Source organism: Rhea pennata, chromosome 25 (genome assembly GCF_028389875.1).
Source record: "Rhea pennata isolate bPtePen1 chromosome 25, bPtePen1.pri, whole genome shotgun sequence".
In the NCBI taxonomy this organism is placed as follows: domain Eukaryota; kingdom Metazoa; phylum Chordata; class Aves; order Rheiformes; family Rheidae; genus Rhea; species Rhea pennata.
Genome location: NC_084687.1, coordinates 5,592,268 through 5,618,808, shown reverse-complemented (window position 1 = coordinate 5,618,808; position 26,541 = coordinate 5,592,268). Strand labels below are relative to the sequence as shown.

The following is a 26,541-nucleotide window of genomic DNA, read 5'->3' as shown; positions in this document are numbered from 1 at the left end:
ATCACTGCTGCCATTCTGCAAGTGATAGTTGGTACCAAATGCTGGAAGAAAATTCCATCCTGTGTACTGGACTGCCAGGTCGTTTATTGCTGCAAAGGCTACAGGGGTTCTTGGGGAAACCACCTGGTTTCAAGAGAACTGCCCTCATGAGATTTGTAAACTCAGGTGCTAGCCCTTTCCCAAACAAAATAATTTATCTCTGCTTGAGATACATACATGCAGATGTTGGCAAACCTCCCGTGAGCAACTCTACTGGAAGGGCCTGACGGAGAACAGGATTTCATTTTCCTCTTTTCTTTTTGCTTTGGTGTGGGACAAAAAGAAAGCTCTAAACAGGAGGAGAGGTGTTGGAATGAAGCACAATATAAAAAGATGCAGAGTGGCACAGAGAGAGGTTTGACCAAATACTAGTGACTTCTGTCTGCACAGATGGCTCACCTGTGAAGTGTTAATTATATTTGCATCATCTGTAGCCTAGATGATCATGTGCAGGTGAGGAGGCTACTGCTAAATGCAGGGTAAAAGGGCCTCCTGAGCTCTAAATCTCTGCTTGCTGGGTCTGTGCTTCCTGGCTGTGGTATTCCCAAGTGAAAAGCAGTATTGACAACCTGGGAGTGCTCTCTGGAAATGATGACTGATGCTTTCCACTGGAGAAAGAAATGGAAAACAACACGTACTTCCACTTCAGAAGGACTTTAATTATTTTGAAAGGTAAAGAAACTGATTAGTAACTTGGAGCTTTTGTGGGGTTTTCCTTTTCCCCTCCTTTTTTTTCTTCACCTTTTTCTTTTCTTCCCTTCCCTGCCTCGTTCTCCCCCCCCCCTTTTTTTCTCCCCTTTTTGAAAGTGGAGTTGGGGAAGAAAATGGAAATCATTCTTTTAATTTTATTTAAAAATTGGTGTTTGACTTTTGTAAATGTTGGCTTGGTGAAAACTTCATCCCTCCTCCAAGAGAAAGCATGCTCTGTGGAAGAACCCTGCACTTTCTTCCCTTTGGTTGTACTCAAAAACCTTGTAATTCTGTTGTGCCAGGATTCCCTTAACTGTATTTCTTTTCTGTGCTTTCATCTTTCTATTGATTCCTCCATGACTTTTGCATGTAAGTACTGACAAATCATTTTTTCTTCCTTATGAGACTTAAATGTGCAACACTGTGTTCCCTGTCTTGTTTATGAATTTAAAAAACTATCTCCTTTCACTTAATTTGGTAGATACTTAACTACATGAAATGGAACTAGCAAAAGGAGGGGATATGGTAATGATTTGAGATTTGTCTTCACTGAAATAATATTAATTGCGGCTGGTAACTGCTCAGGCTTAACTAGACCTTATGTATTTGGAGATGATAGTATTTCCCAAATGAAAATATACATGTTTGTGTTGTGCTTTGCCTTGTAATCACATATCCAGCAGGAGTCAAGTTTGTAAGAAGGCAATCAGGTGAAATGTGCGCAGAATACTTTTTACTAACACATCTAACATCTTAGCGCGCTGTGTCTAGGAAACTGGAAGCTGCATGTTTTGGCACGTGTAATGTTCGACAGTGCAGTGCTGCTTAATTTTATTTTTCTCTGCCAATGGGTGGGAATCCGATGGCGAAGCAGAGCAGTGTTTGTTCATCAGAGGGACGGGGAGAGTGCCACCACCTCTGCACTTCTCCCTGTGCCTGGTCCAATGTGAATGAAACGAGCCCTTAAACTACATCTGTTGAACTGTTTGGTTCTAAGAGCAATGCTTGCCTGGCCAGTAGATATTTCAGCACTTAAAACTGGTGACCTGTAGGCCAAGGTAGTGCCCCTTCGCAATAACCAGTGCCTGACCGCAGCAGACTGGCTTCCTGGCGGCTGTAGTGAGCGGACAGGTTGCCTTCAATGAGCTTCAGCACGAAGCACGTCTCCCGCTGCACGTGCAGTCTCCTGTCTGCCCTTCCCCACCTGCCCTGCGACCGCTTCTGTCTTCTGCTCTGAGGGAGCGATGAAGCGTTACGTGGGGGCTAGGGCGCAGCGAGCCCTGGAGAAGACCTAGGAACAGGAAACTGCTCAGGAAGCCTCGGCTGAGGGCGGTAGGTAGCCTTCAGTGAGGAGTGTCTCTGGTTGGGGGGATTCTTGAACCAACGACTCGGCTCTGCCATGTTCCCTAGTGACAAAACATGATAGCGCCTTTTTTCAGCGAACAAATATTTTTACGTGCGTGTTCCTCAGTAAGCACAGCCAAAAGCAGCAACCCTGGCACTACTGGCGTTCAAAGAGCAATTAGAGTAGTTATCCCTCATCCGGTGGCCTAGGTTCTGTTCCGGGGGGGTGCTGCATTCCTGCTGCTCTTGCTCTGTTACCCCCCGCAGCGTTTTTCTGGGTTGCTTTATGTAAACTTGCTCCTCTCGCAGCTTCTGGATTTTTGCTTTTCTTCCTTCTCACGCAAGGCAACTCCGCTCCTCCGTTTCCCTCCCTCGTCTTCCCCTCTCTGTGCCTTACAGCTCCTCCTGGTTTTATGCTTTGAATACAGTTTGGCCCTCCAAACACGGGGCCTGTTTTTATTGTTTTTATTATTATTATTACTACTATTTTTGGCTGGGACCTGCTGCCGCAGCCTCGGTGCCGGAGCGCTCTGTGGCAGTGGTGACACGATGCAGCCGCCGCTGCCCTCCTCCCTCTTCCCCCCAGCACACACACGCGGGAGCCGCTCGCCCCCTTTCCCCCCTCCCGCCCCCCGGTGCCGCCGGGCCGGGCCGGGCACATGGCTGCGGGGCGGCCTCGGCCGCCGCTAGGCCGCGGAGGACTACGCTACCCACAAGCCCCCGCGAGCGGGAGGGGCGGGCGGCGCCGTCCCATTGCTCGGCGGCGCCCCCGCCGCGCGCGCTGATTGGCCGCGGCGCGCGGGCCGCGGGCCCGTGGGCGGAAGTGTGGCGTACGGCGGCCGCGGAGCCTCCCGCGGCGCAGGGACTGGCGCTCCGCGTCCCGCCATGTAACGCGCCGCCGCCTCCGCGCCGCTGCGCCGCGCTGCTCGCCCGGCGATGGGGGCCCGCCGCGGGGGCGCCGGGCCATGAAGGGTGGCGGCGGAGCCGCTCCCAGCGCCTGCCCGCCGCCCGCCGACCGCCACCGCGACGCTGGGGGACCGGCGGGGCTCCTGCCAGGTGAGCCGGGGGGGGCGGCGCGGCCCGGCACCGCGGGGGGCTCTCGGGACTCGGCTGCGGCCCGGGGGAGCCGCGCGCGGGGGCTCCCGGCGCGCGGGGGCGGCGGTGCATAGGCAGGGTACACGCGTGGGGCGCCCGTGGGCTGGGTACACGCGTGGGGGCGTTCCTGTAGCGGGGGGGTACAGGCGTGGAGGTGTCTGTGGGCATGGTGCACGCGCGGGGGTGTTTGATCAACGGGGGCACACGCGTGGAGGTGTCCGTGGGATGCATACATGCGTGGGGGCGTTTCGCGTATCTAGGGGTTCACCCGTGGTGTGCGTGCACGCGTGGGAGTACTTTCTTGCAACAGGAGGTACGTGCGTGGGATGCGCACACGCGTGGGAGTGTCCGGGTGTGGGCGTGTGCGCGGCGGGGGTCGCCTGTGCCAGGAAGCCGGGGAAGGAAAGCAGGGGGGAGGCCACGAACGGCTGCCGCTCGCCGCGGGGCCTCGCTCTGCCGGCGCGCTCGGGGCGCCTCGCGGGGTCCCGGGCCCGAGCCCTGCCGTGAAGTTTTGCTTTTCTTGCTGGAGACACTTTTTACGCAGCGGTAGAAAATGGAGAAACGTCCCCTTGCGCATCTTTGGCAGCGACTGCGCAGCTGTTTGCCTCGGTGCGTAGTTACGAAGCGGTTCCCCTTTGGCTGTGGCGTGTGTTATGGCTTTAGTTTTAGTGTTGCACTAGGCAAGCTGTCCTGGAGGAGCGTTGGAATAAAGATTGAAGATCTCTGTTATCGTTTGGTACTAATTTATTTGCCTCTGTGTGCTTACGTGAGATTAGAGCAAGAGACTGGAATCGAATACTTGGGGTTTTCTTCCTTGCTTTTCTGTAATCTTTTTTTTTTTTTTTTTTTTTTGAATATTTGTGTACTGATTTCTTTGTGAAATGGGTGGATGCCTACCCACATCAAAAAGTGAGTCCATGAAGAAAGTATGCAAATCCACGAAGAAAGTATGCAAATATAATATAAAAATATAACACGCTGTTATTTTTATTTTTGTATGCATAGACACGCACGCGCGGAAGGTGTGCACATGTTTTACTTCTACAATGCTTTTATTATTTTTACAGACTTCTAATAATCTCTATTGTTCTGTTGCCCTGCCCAGTTGGGGGGGGGGAGACAATTTTTGTAGCTGCTCTTTTTGCTTCTTTGTTTTTAAGCAGCAGCTCCTGAGAAGTACAGGAATCACTTTGTTAGGTGAGTGCCCCGTTTATTGGGTGCAGAATTTAGTAGTTAAAATGTCTTTATCTTCATCATGTTTGGAATAAATGCGTGCAATCCGTGCACCAAGCACAGCCTTCCTGACAAGACTGCGTGTTCGTGATTTTTGTCGGCCTGTTTATTTTTAGGGTCTTGGTGCCTGTTTGTAGAGAATAGTTGTTCCATCGTCATAGCAACCAGGCTAAGTGTATTATAAACATTATTAAAGGAAACCTTTTCCATCTTAAATGAAACTTCCTTTTTATAATAAAGTTAGGGTCAGCATAAAACATTAAGCCTTTTGTTTGAAGTTTGTTCCATAGTGTGGTGCAGAGACCTGACCCCTTATGCATAAACAAGGATGCTTTTACTTTCTGCAGACATATTGTGCCCGTTGAAGCTAATTTATTCTGCTGTTGATAAACATTCCTCTCAACCTGTTGCGTGGCAGATAAGGAGGCAGCAAGTGCAATATAAAGAGGAGCTTCTCTGGAAATAAGGATTTTATGGCTTATTCAGAAACATTCACATCAGTCTTAGAAGCCCATCAAGTAAATGATCAAAGGTATTTGGTTTTAAGTTTGCTGTTCTATTTGTCCTGGAGGCTTCTGTGCTACTTCTCTTTAGTCTCTCATCCCGCCGTAGGAGATTAAGAAAAGGCTGACTCTCGATCACAGCGAGGTAAAGCAGGGGAGTGAGGTCTGCTGCTCATAAAACTGTCTACCTTGGCATGTCAGTCATCCTCAGGCAGAGATGGAGGATCAGAATGATTGTAGCAACTGGAGGAAATACATGGCCTGTGTTTTGAAGTTGCCCTTGTTTGCCATGTTCAAACAGGTTAAAACATTTTTAAATGGGAGGGTGCGCTAGCCAAAATCTTGTTCATTAATAAACCAGACACCATTGTCTAAGTATCAAGATCAAAAAAAATCTCTTTGGCTTGTGTCCTCCTACCAACTTAACCATCTGCTACCGTAACTAGGATGGGAATTCTGATGCTACTGTTGTCCCCAGTGGTTTGTTTTCCATTACTTGTTTGTTAACACAGAAATGTTTTCTTAGGGGTCTGAAAGTGGAGGAGACTAGCAAATAATAACATAGAACAGGAAATACTTATTTTTCACATGGGAATTAAAAAGATGAAACAAATTGCTCCTAAAGCCCAGAGTATTTGCAAACATCTTAATTTCACGTATACTTGTAACTTAATTTCTGAGCCAAGAACACCAAACTTTTTGTGACATTTTGTTTTACATAAATACAACTGCCAAACTTGGAGAAGGATTAAGCAATGAAAGCTATGGAGCAGCTCTTATCATGAGGACATCCGCCAGCATTTCCTTCCCAGGAACTTCCTGCCTTGATAACCGTGGTTTCTCTTTCAGAACAAGCTTATTTTCCAGACTGACTTGGAAACGAGGGTGCAGTGAATACCAGAGCGAAGGGGAAGAGTGGAATTCGCTAGTCTAGGGTGTTTGCCCTTCTCCCCTCTCCCCCCTCAATTCCTACCTGACTTTATTAGAGAAAGTGCAATTGGAATACCTCTTGGGAAGCTACCAGTGTTTAGGTTTTTAATGATGTGGCAGATGCAGAAATCTGGATCTTCAGTTAAGTTCCACGTGAATAGCAACTTCTTCATCTTATATATAAAACAGGCTTTTAACTGATAATTAACCCCTTTTCAGACAGGATGCTGACAAAACAAGTGATAGTGGCAGAAGCAACTTAAGCATCTTCACGATGTGTTGTGTACTTTGGAAAAGAACTAAGTACGTAAGTTTTTTGCTTACTTCCCGTTACACCAGAGTACGTCAGTAGCTAGATACTAGTGCTCTGGAGAGTGCTAATCTTGGAGAGTGGGTTTAATATGTGCTGGGCAGCAGGTTCTTTCTAAAATGAATCAAAATTGATAAAAATACTAAAAGTACTAGTTCCAGTGAGTCACTTTCCCTGGGGCTTGAAATTTTTTTTTTTTGTTATGAAAAATTTATTACTAGTGGGATATTTTTACTGTTGTGCTAATTAAATTATTCCTTAGTTGTATGTTGATAATGATTTAATTAGATGCTTCATCAATAACAACATGTTGCAGTTCTTTCTCTTTATAAAATAAAAGCTGATATTGGCTATTTTCTTTTCTGCTACTTAAGTTTTTCTCCTTTCTTGGGAGGAAAGGAATAGGGAGAAGAAAGCAGCTATTTATTTATTTGTTGACTGGACAAGACACTGAGCAACCTGATCTAACTTTCAAGTTATCCCTGTTTGAACAGGGAGTTGGGCCTCATGACTTCCAAATATCTCTTTCAATCTAAATTATTCTGAGTTTTTTTTTTTTTTTTTTTTCCCCTGGAACAACCATCTAGGGTCTTGTCTACGCAGGAATATTGCACAATGTAACAGGAGTAAATGTCTACAAATTCCTTCTGTTCACACGCCGTGGCCATTTTAATCTATGCAGAAGTCCTGCGAATAGTTTTGTGCAAGCACAATAAAGTCTTAACAGTTCAGGTTTGCTGCAAACATGCAGAGTGCTTCTGTGTTGTACGCACGGCATGCCCAGCTTTCCCATAATTGCGTGTAGACTTAATTTGCTCATCTGCTGGCCCCCTGGATGTCTGAGTTGCAGCTTTAAATTATTGTTGCTGTTCACAATCTGTTTAAAACGGAAGTACTTGTTTAACATCAGTATTCTGGGAAAAGGATTGATTTTATCTTTTTGGTAAATTTTTATGCTTTAAGGTTGGGGTGTGTGTGTGTGTACATGGAACTGATTTTGTTTCTGGCAGTCTCTAAACGGTACCTTTTGTGGCACTGTCACCCTCTATTCACCTTGGCTCTATGCTGCTTTCAGAGTTGTCTTTTGAGAAGTCACTTCAGTGTAAATACCTGGGCAGCTATAACTGTCCTATTTAAATACTTGGTTGTGGTGAGTTTTTCCCCAGATGTAATGGCAGTGTGACATCCCTTCTTCTCCTCTGCCTGGCACCATCCTCTGTTTCTGTGTGGAGTCCTGAAGAGCTTGTGGACCTGGCTGGACTTTTTCAGTCCATCTGGAGAAGTCATCAGTGTGCAGATGTTTCTAAGAGGCTGCTAGAACAAATAAAGGTGAAAGATTACTTGAGCTCTTCACTAGGGTTGAGTCAAAGCACAGGCAGCTTCTGAAAGACCTTGGATATGAGGGGTTAGGGCCGAACCCCTTGGATCCGGCTGCTGCTACCTTTCTGAGGCCTGGCTGACTCGTGCCTTGTGGGGCACATCTAGGTGTCCTTTTCCTTTGCGTGAGCTCAAAGGACTGAACGCTTACGACTGTTTTCCAACCTGGCTGTAGGTCACGGTGGAGATTGTCATATGCCACTTCCTAAGCTGCCTCTCCCGTTTGCAGTGCCAGCCAGCGATTGTACTTCCTTCTCCAAAAGATGTGCAAAGCCTTGAAGCTCTGCAATCAAATAGAGTTGCATGAAGCTTATTATGGCAGAGGCCTGTGAGGAGAAATCACTGAAAAAGATGCTTATCTTGTGTTCTGGGTTTTTGTAAGCTTGAGGCTTCGTGAGGTCAGGGCCTCAAACAAAGCTAAGCAACATGAGAAGGCTGAAGTTTGCAGCATTTGTATTTAGAATACTGCAGCCAAGTTCTGTCAGCTACTCTGTATTCTTCGAGGGGTCATCTGTAGGCGTCAGAGAAGATCTCAAGACAATAATAGTGCTCTATTTTAGCATACTCATTACGAAGTATAACTGCCCTCTGCCTCTAGCAAGTATTTTTTCCTCTTGCTCGAGCGGTGCAGAAGTGGAAAAGCCATCATCATAAACAGCAGTGCTGCAGCTCTAATTCCTTCATTGTCTTTTCAAGTGAGAGCTTTTTAATTCTTCATGGATTCTCACAAGGAAAATAAACTTCAGCAAAAAAGATAGTTTGCAGTGGTGCGCTGCAATTATTGGTGTATTCATCTTGAAGAAAAAGCAATCAAACTACTAGGCTTTTATGCTGACAGGGAGCTATGCTAGGAGATTGATGCCTTTTCTTGAAGGGAACCGTAGATTTGAAAGAAGATGAAATGCTGTTTACAAATCATGACAGAAGTAACATCTTGCCATTGTGAGTATAGAGTAGGAGTGGGCTAGTGGGTTCCTGTCCTCCTGATTTCTTTTAGCTTCTGTAACTAACAGGGCCGTAATGAGAGGGTATAGTTATGCTGTATGTCTGAATAAAAAGATTAAGATGATCTGCTGAATTCCTTCCAGTGCCCATGCAGAAGGGAGGATGCTTTGAGTGTGTGGCCCTTAAAAGGGCTACAGTATGGACAAAAGTCTTCAGAACAGCTGTTCCCCCTGTGACAGGCTGCCAAGTGCTGAATGGCAGCCAACGATGTTCTCAAAACTGGGATAACACAGGGTGCTAAAATCCCTGTTTAATCCGTGCGATTGCAAGGCCTTTTCATGAAAGGAGTCGGCCTTTTTCTGCCCCAGGTGCTGAAGAAGGCAGAACCTTTTTAGCACAGTGTTCAGAGTTGTTCTCAGTGTTTTTCTTTGTTTGACTATACCTTGGCTATACTGATTTTAATTTTACATCTTGTAATGTGATGTGCTTTTTTCTCCCCCCTGCTATTCCCTGAAGAAGCAATGGTTCTTTGATGCATTTTTATGCAATGCCAAAGCAAGCTTAATAAAAATATTAAATGAAATATATGTTCATTCATAATACAACATTGCATCTCATCTACCCATTATCAGTTCCCAGTTACAAATTGCTCCTGGACTCAGTAGGAGCGAGATCCACCAGTGTTCCCATTGCTTTTGATTAGTTTGGGTTATTTTCTGGCATTCCCTTTGTCTGTATATAATCTTTGGAAAGATTATACTGTTTTATACTCCCAGTTATTCTGAGACATCTCCCTATTGTTTCTTGTAGATGTGCACAATAAATAAATATTTAACAGCAAGAGATGGTCATTCTTCTCATAATCAATATAACCTATTCCTTAACAAGTCAAAATTGCAAAAGTCATGTTTTGCAACAACTGAGGATTAAGTAAAATTTTTCCTTCCTATTAACATGTCCAACATAAGACTTTATACAGCAGTGGCAGCTGAGGGCACGTCAGGTATACGTGATAGAGACAATCGTGACACCACTAAAGCCTATGAATCTGGAAATGTCGGTAGTAGTTTGATCAATGTAACATTCCGGTATAGGCATGCAAGAGTGCTGCTGGGAAGTATTCTTCCCAGCATAAAGCTGCAGTATTTGAGATTCAGACACTCTGGACTCTATAAAGAGGAACCATGCTACTATTTTGGTAAATATTCTTTGGAACAACATAGCTCATCATGAAGAAAGGGATTTTTTTAATTTTCTTTTTCTTTTTCATTTTTTTTGGGGGGGGGTGTTGGTTGTTTTACTTTAATCTTTTATATATTCAGTAACTTCAGTTACTGCAGCTGTACTTAGCATTGCTGAGCAGCATCATGTATCTCTAACTTGATGCAGTAACAGCCATAACCTGGGCACTAGTGCTTGACTGCAGTAGAGGTTTGGAGAGTTCTGAGATAATGTTGAAGTACTTACTAAGGAGAAGCACTCTTTTGGAGTTACAGAATTTTAATCCTAGGATGAGATCTAAGCAGATTTCTAGGAAAACAAAGCCTTTGTTGCTCTAATTTTTTTCTGCTAATCTAATTCTGTGCATCAGTCAGTGCTGTTTGGTGCAGGGCTGCGTATGGGTTCTGAAACTGCTGTATGTAAATGTAGCGTGGGAATAATCACCCAGCTTCTGCTCTCTCTGTTAGCACGTATCTGCGGTATTGACAGCTCTGTAGAGTGGCAGAATCACGTCCTTACGTCTACACAGCCCCAAAGGCGCGTGCATCATCCTGACAGACGGCGAGCCCGTGATCGCGGTGCTCCGCAGCATGCCTGGTCCTCTGCGCTGCCCACGGGCAGACACATAGCGTTACTGGCGCAAGTGGATGTAAGTTGGAGGAGAAGTAGCGGAAGGATTTTAATTTGGTTCCCTGACCCTGAATTCCTGTAACTTTTAGCTGGGATTCCACAGTGTGCTGTTGGAAGAGTCTCAAAGCATAGAGTGCAGCAGCGGTTGTTTTCTTAGAGTACAGAGCAATTAATTTGGGCAAGCGTGGAGTTGTATGCACGCGGTAATTAACAAGGAAAGCACCTTAGGCCAGCATAACAGGGTGATGTGGGTGTCCTTCATTTTGAGATTGTTCCTTCTAACTGCAGCAATTTAACTAACTTGATCAATTTAACATCCCTGTGTAGTCATGTAAGTGTGCCATTAGGCGGGTATTCTTAAAAATAGGTTGAAAGGCCTGGGCTCTGCCCCAAAAAAGTACCTGCCCTAGGGCACCTTCTTTAAATAAGAATGTGGAGTCCTGTGTAAACTGTCAGCAGTAATCCTTTTACAGGGCTGACTAAATTCTGAAGCTCTGACATGTAGACTGTTCTCTTCCTTATATAGGGCTCTCTTCTGGTGGATAAGTGCCGGGCAGTAATGGGATTGGAATAAAAGGCTTTGGTAACAAAGTATGAACTGGCAGTCCTGACTGAATCTTAAACCTATCTGTGAATATACGTGTAGTTCAAAGGATATGGGCCTGGGTCCCACTTGCTGCAGTAGCACTTGGTGCATCTCTTTCGGAGCTGAGCCTTGAGAATAACATTTGGTCGTTTTGTGCTGCAGATTCACCTGGATAGAAACCTCTGTACTCTTTATATTGCCTTTGCTGAGCTTGTCTGTGTGGGAGGAATCCAGCAGTTGTGCATATCAGAATATTGCCACTGTAGGTCACCGTCGCTCTTATGCCGGAGTGGTTGGTTTTGTTTTATTTCATTGGAAGAAATTTAAACTATATTGAGAGAAGTCATTCTGTTCTGGAATAAGACGATCCATATAGGATGTTGCGTTAATATAATTTTATTTGTTTTAATTCACAGTGTAGCTTATACTGATATAAATCCCATTGTGCAGACAAAATTGCTTATTATTCTGCTTAAAAATGTCTGCTGAAGTGATGTCTTAAGTAATCAGATATGTTCGGGGTGAAAATGTCATCTCTTCTGCCTTGCCCATCTTTTGATAAACCGTATCTTTTGAAGCCATAACTTCAGTGCTAGTAAATATGCTGGCAGTGCACTGAATCCAACTGACAAATGCTCATTCTAGAAGGTCTCAGCCTAAAAGACTGATGTAGGTAAGATACAACTGGGGATCAACAGAAAATCAGAGGAGAGTGTTCTTAAAAAAAAAAAATGTTTATTCTCTTAGAAAAGGCAGGGATTAAATCTGAAAAAAAATTGAGAAGAGACTGGAGATTGATCCATTGGGTTGAGAGGGCCTCATACAAAGAGGTGGTAGAAATATGAATATAGAAGGAAAATTAGTTTTTTACTGTTTGGACCTACTAGTTACTTAAGCAGTTATTTGATGTGCTATCTGTTCTCTTTTAAAGACAGAGGTTGGAGGTGGGTGCAGGTAAGGAAATGAGGTGAGTGAGGAGGCTGATTTTATCCAGGTGCACCCGAGCTATTTCTCATAAAGCAGTACAAGTCAGAATTGGAGAACATGGAGCGACTTAGAAGTTGGTTTTTTTGGATAATGACTCATAACAACTTACCCAAAGTGACCTGATTTAGTTAAATGAGGCTAAATATAACGCATGTGAAAAGGACTGACATGTGGGAGGAGACGACAGCAGTTGGCTCTCAGCCTCTCTGTTCTGCAGGGAACATCTTTCACGATTGGTGACTAATAATTTTTACTCCTGTTGCCTTTGGAAATAACATCTCTGCTCCGTTAGCACCTTCTAGGGAGAGGAAGAAAATGTGCTATTCCTAACGTGTTGCCTCTTATCTGCCTTTTTGAATTTCAGCTTACTGCTATGGACAGTGCTATCACTCTGTGGCAGTTCCTCCTCCAGCTCCTCCAAGAGCCTCAGAACAAGAATATCATCTGTTGGACCTCCAACGACGGGGAGTTCAAACTGCTGCAGGCAGAGGAGGTGGCCAGACTCTGGGGAATCCGCAAGAACAAGCCCAGTATGAACTATGATAAACTCAGCCGTGCTCTCAGATACTATTATGTGAAGGTAACTGAGCCCGTAAATCCACCTCCAATCTTTATCCCTCTTACCAGCTTCTGCCTAATGAGCTTTGCTTCCTTTTCCATCCTCTTCAAGGAGATAGGTGTCACTTCTGTCGCCCAGGTTTAAGTGAGGTGTGCTAGTTTACTTTTGGTTATGTTTAGTTTTTATTTTCATTTACACCTGGTTCCTCCTCAGTGATAGATTTATAAGGTCTAGGTAGCTTTCTGCAAAATGTTCTCTCTTTTCATTTATATCTTTGCTAATAGGAGCCTTTTTGTGAATAATTATCCCCTTTCTAACCCTTCTGCAAATGCATGTGTCCTTGCAACGGTTAAAATCCTGAACACTCCAGCGTAAGTTAGGGTGAAGGGAACCCCACATGGTCAAGATAGTGAATGCTGCACCATCTTGAGATCTTTTCTGTAGTTGTCCCTACAAAGAGGCTGTCAAAATATGGATTTCTGGTGAGGCAGACCCAAAATCTTCTTCTGTTTCTCTTTGTATTCTGAACTGCACTTATAATGTGATTAGTTGATTGGTCAAGCTAAGCAAGATACTCCTGTAGTTTAGCTAGTGTCTTGGGATGACTTGTGTGAACCTTTCATTGATGTACAGGTAATGTCAAAAATCTGAACTAGAATTACAAAATTAGATTGTTAACCTTTGTTTCAATAACCTCTCAATAAGCCGTTTATCCCACAACTGTTATTGTGCGGGTGTGTGAGGTAAGAAAATAAAACACAGTTTCTGAGGAAACTGTCAGTTTGTAGCAGGTGGTATGTTGCATGGAGTTTATTATTGGGTAGCACAGTTTCTTTAATCTTTGTACTGAGAAATCTTATTGATAACAATTGTACAACAAATAAGAATCTTCTTAGGTTGAAATTGTTGCATTTCAGTTATGGACAAAAAAAGTTTGACAAGAGCTACATTGAAATCGCTGATTAGCCTGTATTTTGCTGACTATTCAGCTATTTAGACTACTCCATTCAGCTATTTATTTTCTTTTATTATCATTTTATTAAGAATAAGAGTGGCTTGATTTGATGCTTTAGGCCTCGATTGTACAAACCTGTAAGCCTTAGTTGTGCAGGTTCTCTTGTGTGTAAGTTAGATTATATTTATTTTACCCAGATGAGTGATCATGACTTAGATGCAGGTAATGGAATATCTTTTGTTTCCTATACGATTTTTTAAAAATATTTTAAACAGAATTGCTCTTCAGTTTTAAGACTATTGTTAGTACATTTGAGGTCAGGTTAAACTCTCCTGCTTCAGTGTTTGAGAGCTCTGGAAATGATACTTTGGGAGCATAACTAAACAGCAAGAATCCAGTCTATCTATCTATCTATATATATATTAAAAAAAGCAGCTTTTGATTAAAGGATACAGGCTATCTAGACTATCTAATTCCTCAGTCTATTTTAGGCAATGTTTGTAGCAAGGAAATTAATCTGCAGAAGAGCTAAAAATATATATCTTCTTACTCACAGAATATCATTAAAAAAGTGAATGGTAAGAAGTTTGTGTACAAGTTTGTTTCCTATCCGGAGATTTTAAATATGGATCCACTCGTGGTGGGCCGTATAGAAGGAGACCCTGAAATGGCTGGTTTTACAGAAGTTAGCAGTGCTTCAAAGGATGTGGAAAACTGTGGGAAGGAGAAGTCTCAGTCATGTGGTAAATCCTCCAGCCGCAATGACTATATCCACTCAGGCTTGTACTCCTCTTTTACTCTGAACTCCCTGAACTCTTCCGGTGTAAAACTCTTCAGGTCCATCAAGATTGAGAATCCAGCTGAGAAACTGACAGAGAAGAAACCTGCTCAGGATCTGACACCATCTGTCATCAAGTTTGTAACCATGCCCTCCAAAAAGCCTTCGTCTGTCCCCCTCGTCTCTGCCACTTCAACACTTTCTGCCACTTCAACTGCTTCTGCCACTTCAGCTGTATCTGATCTTCCAGTGGCATCAGAAGACACTCTTCAGACCTTGGAGACTCTTGTTTTACCCAAGTTAACTGCCCCCGAAGCTCCAGCACCTTTGCCAAACTTAACCACCAGCTTCACCCCAACTCCACCTGTATCCTCAGTTTCTCCCACTCTGCAAGTTCCTTCTACACCACCTTCGCCACCCTTGAGCTCTAATCCTGACCTGGACATTGACACGGACATAGAGTCAGTGGCTTCTCAACAGCTAGAGCAGGCTCAGAGCCTTCAGCATCAATCCCCAGAGCCCAAAGAGCAGGATTCATCTGTGCTGGAGAAGGAATTTGTCAATCACCTCTCCAGATCTAAAAAACCCAAAGGGCTAGAATTGGCTCCTACTTTGGTCATTACAGGCAGTGATCCAAGTCCGTTGGGGATACTGAGCCCTTCTCTCCCAACTGCTTCTCTTACTCCAGCACTTTTCTCTCAGGTAACCAAATTCTATTCCTTAAGCTTCCTTTTTTATTTATTAACTATAGTGGTTATGCTTTAAAACGATAAGAGAGGACAAGTGAAAAATTAATAGTCGGTAGATTATATTTGGAATTCTTAAAATCAGGATGTCACTGCCTCCTTTTATAAAACAGAAGTTTGTTCCAGAACATTTATAATCAGTGTTAGCTTTCACCCTGAAGTGTGCCCAGTGGTATGTCTGCTATACATGTCTGTGCAGTGTTAGCATACGGAGGCAGAGCCCGAACCAGCACCTGCGGGATCATTTGTAAATCTTCCCCGGGTGACAGGGAGTTCTTTCAAAACTCCTAAACCTGTTCCATGTCTTTCAAGTTGATTTTGAAAATCGTTTAAAAATAAACAGAGAACCACTGAGATAATTGTTTAACTGTGTTCTTTTACTTGATTTAGTAGCCATTTGCATAAGACTAAAAGTAATGTGAATGGCTGCCTAACTAGTGTGTTATCACTGTGTGGAAGAGGAAGGCTTTCATTCCTCATGGAAGATTTGGAAAAGAATTGAATCCAGCTAGACTGTTATATTGTTTGATATATGTTTAATCTCTTTCCTTTAATAAACTGGAGTTGGAAGGAAACTATAGGGAAACTGCTGATTGAAAACCAAAACAGCTAAAATAGGGGAAAAAAATCAAGTGTAGTTGCTCTTTTGGCACCTTCTAAAGTATTTGGCGAGTGAATCTGGAAAATCCCGCGTTTTCAGAAGCTGGATGTAAATTTCTTTTATTGTAGCTGACACCCAGTGTCACCAGGTCATGTGTATGCCCAGTGCCGGCTGATTTTAAACTCGTAGATTAAGTTTTCCAGAATTGCTTACAGGTGTCATATAGCGAATTGCACAAGTCTGGTTTGCTGTAGGTTTCAGCGGGATTTGGCAGCTGTTGGGAAAAGAGAGCCAATTGCTAAGAAAGGGGAGGGAAAGCAGGATGATGGGTGCTGTTGCTGTTGGATTTGAAGGGAGGACAAGCAGCCTGGTGGAGGAGGGAGGAATGGGAGTCCCCGAAGTCTGGATCCTACCCTGCACAGCTGTAGGAGTTAGATTACTGTGGCTGGATTTACGTATGCTGTGTTTTACTCACAGTGCAGGTTTAACTGATAGCTGACTTTCTTTGCATGTTTTGCAGACGCCCATCTTGCTGACCCCCAGCCCCTTGCTCTCCAGTATTCACTTCTGGAGTACGCTAAGTCCGGTTGCTCCTCTCAGTCCTGCAAGGTTGCAAGGTGCTAATACACTCTTTCAGGTAAGATCCAGCAAGTCCAGCTGGCCTCTGCCGTTGAGCTGCGTTGTCAGTACCTTTCTCAGAAGAGCTGTAGGCATCAGTTAGCCCAAAAATCTGATGGCAAATTTAGGCCAGTAACATTTACTGCCTAATATGTTAGGCAGTTTTATAGTAGGTATTTCAGGACTTCATCCATACTTAGATTACTTAGCTAATTTAAGTTTGAAATCCTAATAAGTCATTTGTCTTTGAAAATTTCCTTTAATTCAAGGGATCATTTTATAGAGAAATAAAATAGCAATTTCTGTTTTCTGTCCCCTATGTTAGCTTTCATGAGCAAGTTTAATTTTATTGTGATGTTTACTCTGTTTTAAGTATATTGTAAATGTTGATGTTTCAGAAATGTTTTAAATTAATGGTAGTCTGTGTTGTAGTTAGAGATGGAATTTTTTTAGGTCTGTCCCTCCTGTAAAAATTGTCTTCCTCTACCTTTATGGGTTCAGACTTTACGAGAAATGGAACTTGGTGCTCTCTATTGATTCCTGTAATAGTTTGTTACAGCTGCTTCTGCTGAAATACATTAATTAAATCTCACTACTAGTAGGAAGGGAGATTTTGCATTGATGTAATCTCTGTAGCAATGTGTAGCACAGTTCTGCATGATCTTGATATTCTGCTCTCTTCTCCTGTTTAGAAATTCTCAGTTTCACTGTATTCAATGCATATTTTTATTTAAGTAATATATTTTAAAAGTCCTCAAGTTGTAATTGCTGATGCTTTTCCTTCACCTTCTATTTTGGAACTGGAATAACCATATCTGTTGCCTGATTCTGCTTAGACAGAGGATGAAATTTACAGAATTGTCTTTTGGATTTATATCTGTCATCTCCATGGAGATGAAGGGAGTAGCTTATATGTACTGTCAGAATAGGATTTAAACAAAGAGATCTGAAAATCCATTGGATCTGTTTCTCTATAAATAGCTGATAATGAATTGAGGAACAATTTAGAATATTTGTTCCCAATGACCTGTATTAAAATCACTGAATTGTGATCTTACTAGTTTAATACATAGACCATGCTCAGTGCAGAGGTTACAGACTGTGTTGTCCTCTCTGCATGGCTGTACTCGTTATAATAGCTGGATCTATACAGTCTGTGGTGCACTGGCATTTGAAAAATCCATTACTTGGAGGAAGCCAAAGAGATTCCTTGAAAGTGTTTTTGGAGTGTTGTGGGGGAACTTTTATAGACACAGATATGAGAGAAACAGTAAATTAAAGGGCCTCTTTCTTAATCATTTCTGTTTTGTCTCTTAGTTTCCATCAGTGCTGAACAGTCACGGGCCATTTACTCTGTCTGGACTGGATGGACCCTCTACCCCTGGCCCATTTTCCCCTGATCTCCAGAAGACATAGCACATGAACTCACGGAAAGGACATTTTGGCGAGCAAAGGAAAGATATGACACTTATATTTAACCATGTTTTTTAAATGAGCAATTTATAATTCCACAGAGATTATCAACAGTCATACCATTCCCAATTAAAATGCCTTTTTTTGCAAAATTCCCTTTTTTGAAGACCCAAATTGGGAATGTATATGCAAACGCCTTAATAGGAGCCAAAGCTCCAGTCTCTTCCCTTCTTGGTTTGGAAGATTTCACTATGAGTAAAGGGAGTTTCAGTTTGTGTTGCAGTAGCTGAGTCTGCACTGATTGCAGTAAATGGTATCAGAGAAATCTTTTCTTTCTGACTCTTGGAAACCCTTCTGTTGTTCTGCTTCCTGTGCTTGGCAAGAAGAAATCTAATTGTGATTGAAGCTGGCATTCCAGGAAATGCTAGGGAAAGGGGTGTGCACACTCAGCTTTGCCTTGGGGCCCGATAACTTCTGCAGCAACAAAACAGCTCACGTCTTATCTACTGTAAAAACAACTTATCTTTTTGCAGGGAGCAATTTTCAAGGAATGCTCAATGACGGTGTTATTGAGATACAGACAATTTTTGAATGGCACTGCATACAAACAGTTCAGCCTCTCCGAGAAGTGGACTGGTTAGCTTCTGGATGCTTCCCTGCCCTCCCTCCGGTGAGCAGGCAAGGCCTGGAGACACATGAATGGTGGGGTTAGTTCCTTTCAGTTCTCAGATTGTTTGAATGTTAAAGTCCAAACATTTCTTTTGCCAGAAATCTGTTACAAAGCTTGTAATTTGACTTCTAGGAAATTAGCAGAATGATGGATTTTATGTGAGGTTTGGAGGGTGTGTCTGTACTTGGTGAGGTTGCTGCCTGATGCTAGAGCTTCAGACCCAAGCAGTGGGTGAGAACACTAACGTCTGAGCATTAACGTTACTGCTCTTTTCCCACAGACACCTGAAGCGGAAAAGTTCCTTTTCTCCTAGCTCTTATCTCAAGTTTGCTTTAAATTTATTCCTTTTTTTTTGTTTGAGGAAGAACTGAAACCCAGAAAAAGTTAGTCATAGTGTGTACACACAGTTGAGAGGTGTCACACTGTATCAACCTTACTGTAAATTTGTGCTTGCTTATTTTTCTTGGTGGCTTGGTTGTATGGATTAGTACAAGATTAGTTTCCAGAGCCATCTGAAACACTGGTGAAACTAAATTTGTAGATAGATTTTTTTAGAACCTCAGGAGGCCTTTTAAGAGAACTGAGGAATGAAAGAAGAGAGATTCTTCTCACAGCCCCTTGGAGACTGGATGTCTTGGTGTCTTGGCACTGGGCTGTGTGCCCTTCCACTTTGGCCATCTGCTGTCAGGCAGCGACTTCTGCTTGCTACTCACGTATGTACATTGAGTTGGTGATGCAAGATAATCTTCGGCATAAAATGTCCACTAGGAAACAGAGACCATCTCTTTGCTTTGACCTCTTGCTGGCTTACACTGAAGTATTAATGAGCAGAGAAAGATTGTACCTTCAGAGCAAGAGAAGCTGGCGTTGTACTTTTACGTAGTACACCTGTCTTACGGATCAATGGTGAACTCGATTTTCGCGAGTTTTCCCTTTGCCACTTTTGCAGACTCTGAATTTACTTTATTGCATGTATGACGATACCCTTGACTTAATTTACTGCAGTGACGTTATCTTTCTGTATCCTGGCATTGAGATATACAAACCACATAGTATATTTCTGATATGCTACCCTACGTAGTCAGGTGTAATAGTGTTGCTTTTGGGGTGCTGTTCATGCAGAAAGTCCCCTGTCCAGTGGGAGGCTGGAGAAAAGAATATGCCTGTCTTTAAGTGGAGATAGCAGGGAGTTAGCTGATACAGTGAACTGTCTTCCCCTTAGGTCAGTCAGAGGCATAATACTGCTGCACGCTTTAGACATCAGCAGATGAAGTTCCTGTGCCGGTGGCTCTTAAAATGACAATGTGCAATATTGACTTTTTTTTTTTTAATGCAGAAAGAAAGCTGCAGATCGTGATTAAGAGCAGGCATCTGGAATTTTCTGGTTTGCATGACAGTTTATGAGTCTGCTCTAGAAAATATATATAGGTATATATAAATAGCAGCACTTTCAATGGTTGTATTAGGTTGGCCAATTTTATACCCACTGAGTGTGTGGACCTGACAGCAACATTGCAGACTAGGATTAGAATTTAAAAATAATTAATGAGCACTAATGACGTGCAATTAAAGACTTGCAATTTAATTGCTTCCCTTTCCTTGTCCTATGGAGAAAAGCCAAGTTTATTTGTTTAAAAGTTGTGTATGTGCACACATGCACTTAATTTTTTGTAGACTGTATCACTTTGAGTATAGGAACGCAAGAGAACCAAATGCTGATGTAGCTTGTCAGTTCGGCTTGGCCTAGTGTCATGCTCTTCTCCAAGCAGTTTTACAAGATTGCACTGCCATAGGTGGTTGATGAGATACACCTTCATCTTTTCTTTGGGAATACCTTCTTCAGAGGAAATTAATATGTGTGTGTTTGGTTTCAATCTGGAAGTGTCCAGCTTTCTGACAGGAAGCACTGAGAAGATAATTACTTTTGCTTCTTATGCACACGCCTAAGAAAAGTCCCATATAGGATTATAATCTCAGGAGGCAGTGGGCAAAGCAAGTTGAAAGGGTAAGTGAGATGAGGTGGGAGAGATGCTTGCTCACCTTTTCTCCATTACAGCTTCCAGGTTTCCTGAGGTAATACTGTTCTGTGTGTGCTGTCTCACTAAACACACATTCAGTAACCAGTATATAACTGTCAGCTTTTTTGATTTGGCACATTCCTGACAGCACAGTGTTGCTGTGACTTCCTTGGAGCTTGGTTACATGAATTGCTGGTACGCTACCAGCTCACTTCTGGAGTATTTTGCAGCTTTTTGCAGCTTGTTTTTTAATACAGTGTAGGGAAGGTGGGAGTTAATACAGACTCTCTTTTAGTTACCACGTTAGCCGTTTGTAATAAGGATATAATACCGTGTTGGTTTAAAAAAATTAATAGTGCAGCATTAGGAAAACATTTTATTACATTAAAATTCATGTTGCTGAAGTAGCCATGGTATTCTTGAATGCTTGATAGTTTTTGCATTGTGATAGTTGATTCATAGATGATAGTAGAATTAGACTGGATGAGCATGGAAGCTGAACATCTGTCTTGCTTCTAGACGTCTCTCTTCCATGTCATTGCCGCTTTGTAGTAGTACTGCGGAGTTGAAAAGCTTGTGCTGCTGTTGCTGTCTGTGCCATGCCTGGCTTTTTTGCAGGATGCCACTAGCAACATGTGCTGCTAGCAAAGGCAATCCATGGAAAGAAGAAATGTGTTAATAATACCCTGTGGTTATAGAACCATACTTGTTTTGCCTCTACTTGTGTTCAGAGATGTAATCTTAGTAATAAGGGTGATAGAGGAATGTGTTTTCTTTAACAGTAGCTTAAGTCTAGATCCTTGTTTCAGAAAACTGGTCTTCAGCGGTGTCTGCTGAATGTTATTCCTATGCACTGTTTTTGGCACACTGAAGTTGCAATTTTGTTATAGGTCAGGAAGTAATGAAATTCATTGAATTTGAGAATTCATTGTATTCACTTAATGTCCAAAGACTTCAGTATCCATGCAGTCATTGACGTAATGGAGCATGCATTGTATTGCAGTGAAAGGCTTTGGCTATTCAGTGGTTTGTCTAGGAAAACTTCATCTTTTGATATGTTTTCAACCTCAGATAGCTAGCAAATAGATTGTTTTTGTTTTTTTATATAGTGTTCATTTTAACCCCGTGAAGGCTGCTTATGTTTGTATCTTCCTTTACACAGCTTTTAAAAACGCAATCGTTGCTTAATGTAAGAAGACTCCCTCATGATGTCAACTTTCATGCAAGAACTTCTGCAAATTGAGATCGGATAAAAGAACTAGATTATCGCATTGATACAATTTCTCAGGTGAACTGAAATGCAGAGTTCTGATCCACTTCTGTAGCATTTTTCTAGTGCTGCGTTCAGAAGCCTACAGTCCTGACAGTCTACTGGCTATCCATGTTTTATTCATATACCTTTTTAGTTACTTTTTTGCTACTGTTTTATAGCATTTTTTGTATGTACTCATGTTTTACTATACAATTTAACCTCTTCTTTTTTTTAATGCATACTTGTTTACAAGACACATCTCAGTGTTGTATCAAGAGGCTATCTTGGTATTGTCAGCTATGAAATAAACTACATCAGTAGTTAAGGAACATTGTCAAAGTTGACAGATATTTTAAAACTTGATGTTTGGGTTTTGGGTGTCCACAACAATTCTGTTCTGTTTTGTTCCTTTGTTCTCCTATGTGAGGAATGTACATACCTTCTGGCCTCTAAGGTCTTAGGTATGGATAGTTTATTTGGTCTTAATAATTGTGGAGCATGGTAATGCAAACAAAGAGCGTGAGCCCCACAGGATCTTGTACTCAGCAGACAAGTTGATAATCCATTAGAAATGCAGTCACATTGTTTAGAAGCTGATTTGGGACATTTTAATGAGGTATAGCATGTCTTGCTTAAACAGGAATTTTTATGGTTTGATTTCACTTAATTAAACTGTAAGTGGCAATGGCTGCTCGTTAGTCTGAACAGTATTAGCAAATCTGCTTAATGTAGAAGCCTTTGGCTATTGCCATCAGGTTGAGTGGTGATTAATGTGAAATGCTAAAGTTGATCTGCTGAAACCAGAAGCTCTCAGATAAAGATTAAAAGATAAATGCAGTGACAATTGTTTTATGCAGCTCTTCAGGGCTGTTAACTGCGAAAGGCGTTTTCCTGGAATTGAAATCTGTGGACACGGCATTCCACTTCGTTCGAGCTAATAGTTACTGGCTCCATAGAGCCCTTTACAAAAGCTGATTCTGGACAGAGAGACATTTTACAAAATGGAACCAAACCCTTTCTCTGTAGCCTGCTCTTAGTTGTAAGGATGTAGTATTGGAACTGCAAAGCCACAGTAATGGCAGCGCTGCCATATTTCTGTGATCTGTGTTATGTGTTGTTAACACACTTGTTTAAATTCCCTGACTGCCTTGGTGCCATCTGAAGCAGAAGGATTAAACTTTGTCTTTGGATATCTAGTGGATCCTCAACTTAGAAAGTACAGGTTTTTGCCTTTGTGCAAAGAACAAATTAAGAAGGGCGAATATGTTCACAGCAGAATGTTGATCCTTTTTGGAGGATGCAGCTTCGCTGACCGTGACTATGCTTTTTAAAAAAAATGTAACTTGCAAGGTAAGAAAACTGGGCAGGGCCCGATATTTTGTCTTGAATATATTGTCTTGAGTATAATATGTTAATGTATTTCCCTTTTGAGGTAGCAAGATGTCAGCAGCTTCATATATAGTATTCTACAAAAACCAATAAACTGACTAGATTTGATTTTTATTTACCCTCCCTCGCCAAAGAATGTTGTAGACGATTTTGACTGTGGAGCTATTCCAGACATCTGATTAAAAAAGCATACTCTGACAGCTGAAAACTTTGTTTTTTATATGCATTGTTTAACTGAGACTGGAATAGCTCTCTTCATATGAACATAAGTAAGTTTGTACACACCTACTGCTTGTGAGGATGTGTGTTCATTATGTATTCTAGCTTTCAGACTTGTACAAATAGTGCTTACAGTGTATACTGAAAGTAAATGCTGCACGGTGCAGTTGCCACTTTTAAATGTTTTGCACTTGCTGTTGTGGGTTTTTTTGAGGGGGGAGGGCAAAGGGAATGTAGATCTCAAATCCATTATACCACAATGTGTTGCCAAAGGTTATTTATAAATGCAACTTTGACATTGTTATATGCCACATATTTCAAAAAGTGTCTTAAATTTATCTCTGAATAGTTTTATGTTCATGGAACAGAAATTGAGACTCTTCCCCCAAACACATGCTTCTCGGTTGAGACCACGCGCTGCAGAAGGTTCTCATCTCAGAGTCTTGTCTTAGTTTTGTAACGTGGTAATTATGAACTTCTGGAAAACAGGGGTCTTGTAATGGAGACACTGAATGACCTGTGAGCAGCGCAGATAAGGAGGGTAGAGGAGAGAAGAGGTTGGAACGTGTTGTGTTTGGAGCCCGTTTCAGTCCTTGAGCAGTACCTGCAGTAGTGCTCTACTAATAACTGGAAACTTTTCTGTTTTGTTTTGTTCTGTTCTGTTCTTTAAACATAGGAAGGCTTTGTGGATGGCCTCTGCATGGTTCCTAGCGTGTGCTGTGTGCTAGAGGGGTTACAATACCTGGGTTTGCTCTAGGCTCCTTGAGATGTGCTGTGTTTTTTTTTTTTTTTTTTCTTTTTTCTTTTCTTTTGGCTAGCATGTCTTAAATCTTCAGGCTTTGAAACTGCTTTATAGAATTGTGTTGACTTTTTGTTCTGCTGTTGTTCAGTTGCACAGAGTTTTTTATATATGATGTACTAGTTTTAATGTTAATTCTCTGTGAACAGGGTTGAGATTATTCATTGTAGTTTTTTTTTAAAAAAGAAAAGTTGTATTCTGAAACTCCCTTTTAAAATCCTGTTTGTATTCTGTTGCAGTGTTACCAGATGGCCTTATGTACGTCACAGTGTTTTGTGATAAGTACAGTAGCACATTTAATGCTTATTTCCCTCCCCCCTCTGTTTTTATAGCTGAGAAATATATTCTTAATGATAGAGGTGAATAAATGGACAAATTGTAATGACATGTACAGTAAGGACATGAGTATTAGTTGTTCTTCTCTAATGTATTTTAGGACAGCTGGAATTAATCTGAGACTGAAACAGCTCTGAACAGGGATAGTTAACCAGCAAGAAACTTTGTCTTGTTTCTTCTGATGGCAGGTTTGCATTGTGTCCCAGAGGCTTGTAAATCAGATTAGATCTGTTGACTTCAGTGGAAGGGATCTGATTTAACTAGCTGAGAATCTTTTCCTTGCAGTTTTTTGTCTAATGGCTGAGACTGGACTTAAGGGAGGGAAATGTAAGTTAAATTTTAGAGAACTTACTTAAATAACCTAATCAGCTATGATAATATGTGACAGTTGTTGTTCTGTTTATTTTTAAAGTGCACATCTGTTTTGGAAAGTGACTTGCTGATGCTTTTAGTGTTAATTGAATTTTTAAGTTAAGCTGGGTTCATTGAAAAGCAGCAGATGATGTTTGCAGGCTTTTTTTTTTTTTTTTTTTTTTTTTTTTTTTTTTTTTAAATACTACAGCAGCTCTGACATCTTTACATGGAGTAAACTGAGGAGACAATCATGTTGGTTAACTCACTCTTTAACTCTGAAATAGAGTCCATTTTACTTTTCCTGTAAGTTAAGTAGAACTATCAGTAAAATTACATGAATTCAGCAGATATTTTCTATTACTCTTTCCAGAACAGAATTGCATTTAATATATACTACCAAGTCAAGAGATTAAGTAAATTTCTGTTACGGTGTAGTGAATGTCTGCTAACTTCCTACACTAGAAATTTATTCTAGACATGGTCTTTTAGAAACAACTGTAACCTTGCACCGCTTTGGTGCTCTGGTTACGGCTGGGTAAACCTGCCTGGGATAGAGTAGCTTCTCAGTCTAACATCTTTTTTGAAAAGCATACCTTATAATACAGAGTATCTTAATGCCATTGTGTTAAAAAAAAAAATGCTGGTATGTAATGCAAGTACATAAATAGCCAAAGTTTTCAGTAATTGTTTGGTGTTTGTTACTAAATTTGCTTTTATTTAACCTTCGAAGATAACATATTAGGAAGACCTTCAGCATGTTGATAGTATATTGAAAAAAAGTAAGATCAGCTTTACTATAGCAAATATGCAGTTATTTGAATGCATTTCAGGTGTGGCAACAATTCAGAGGGCAAAGTTCTAAGATACAAAGCTTGCTTTGGAGGAGGTGCACTATAATGATACTTCAAAGTATCAAATGCTGCTTTTAAAGAGTGGCATATTGGCAGTTATTATTCAAACATAATGAAGGTCTTTCCTGAGAAATCAGGTGACTTTTCTATTGCTTCATTTTTCTGTGCAAAAAAAAAAAAAAAAAAAAAAAATCAATGTATTGCAATCTTTTTTAAAAATGGGGTGGGAATAGTTAAAGAAAACTATTTTATGTAAGAACTGACAGAGGGATTTGCTTTGTATAATGCAAGCTGGCTTTAAAAAAGCATTGTAGCAAATTATTCAAGTCAATCATATGTTAATAGTTATGTGCAACCAGACATGCAAAACAATTGTATTTTTTTAAATAAATATTTTTAACAAAGTTACTCATCCTTTGACTGTCTTTTCTGTAGAGGAAATTAAAAGTTACAGCTGCAGGGCAGCTCTGTGATGATGAGGGAGCTCATCATACCTCGAGCTAACCTGTCTGCTCACAGAGGCACAGGCTCCCTTACGTCTTGCTGAATGGAGAGTGATGGAGTTGCTGTTGCTAACTCTGTAGTGCTGCACAGTTTTTTGTGCCAGATCAGGTACCACTTGTTTCAAGTTAAGATTTCCTTTGGTGAGTAGCTCCAGGCTACAGAATGATGATGGTAAAATGGAGATTTGCATTACCAAGCAGGCTTTTAACCAAACAGAAACTCTGTTCTGGCACTAGCATTTAGCGAGGTCTTGTCAACCTTGCAAGGATACAAGACTTTTATATACAGCTGCCATCCTCTGTACTGACATGTATGCAATTTCTCTTAGTAAACTTCTGTCAAACTAAACATCATTTTATGATTTCATGCTAATTTCCTCTGTACAGGGATGGAGACAACGCTCTCATAGGGCTCTGTTAATGACAGATTTTATTTTCTGCTGCAAATGACCTTTTTCAACACCACTCTTCTCATCCCAGCTATCTCAAGTGGAATAACAGTGGCATCCTGTGGTGCTAGAGAAGAATTACACCTCATTGTGCACTGGATGTGAGGTAGGAGTGCTAATGACTAGGAATGCACTGAAGTA

The 26,541-nt window shown here is 41.7% G+C and overlaps 1 protein-coding gene across 7 annotated transcripts in view; it reads left to right on the top strand.

The window, feature by feature from the left end:
* The first annotated feature begins 3,023 nt into the window (after positions 1–3,023).
* Positions 3,024–26,541, top strand: part of ELK4 (ETS transcription factor ELK4) — a 29,140-nt gene continuing 5,622 nt past the window's right edge. For 4 of the 7 annotated variants that reach the window (XR_009960787.1, XR_009960785.1, XR_009960788.1 and 1 more), the window contains exons 1-6: positions 3,024–3,129; positions 12,255–12,470; positions 13,961–14,884; positions 16,050–16,166; positions 17,465–18,267; positions 26,339–26,506. Coding sequence is in view for 1 of the 7 variants with exons in the window: in XM_062595318.1 (XP_062451302.1) it covers positions 12,264–12,470; positions 13,961–14,884; positions 16,050–16,166; positions 17,465–17,563 (1,347 nt within the window). In the remaining 6 variants the exon portion in view is untranslated. Of the gene's footprint in view, positions 3,130–12,254; positions 12,471–13,960; positions 14,885–16,049; positions 16,167–17,464; positions 24,778–26,338; positions 26,507–26,541 lie in introns of those variants that run through there. The other 3 variants (XR_009960789.1, XR_009960790.1, XM_062595318.1) reach the window with 3 other exon arrangements.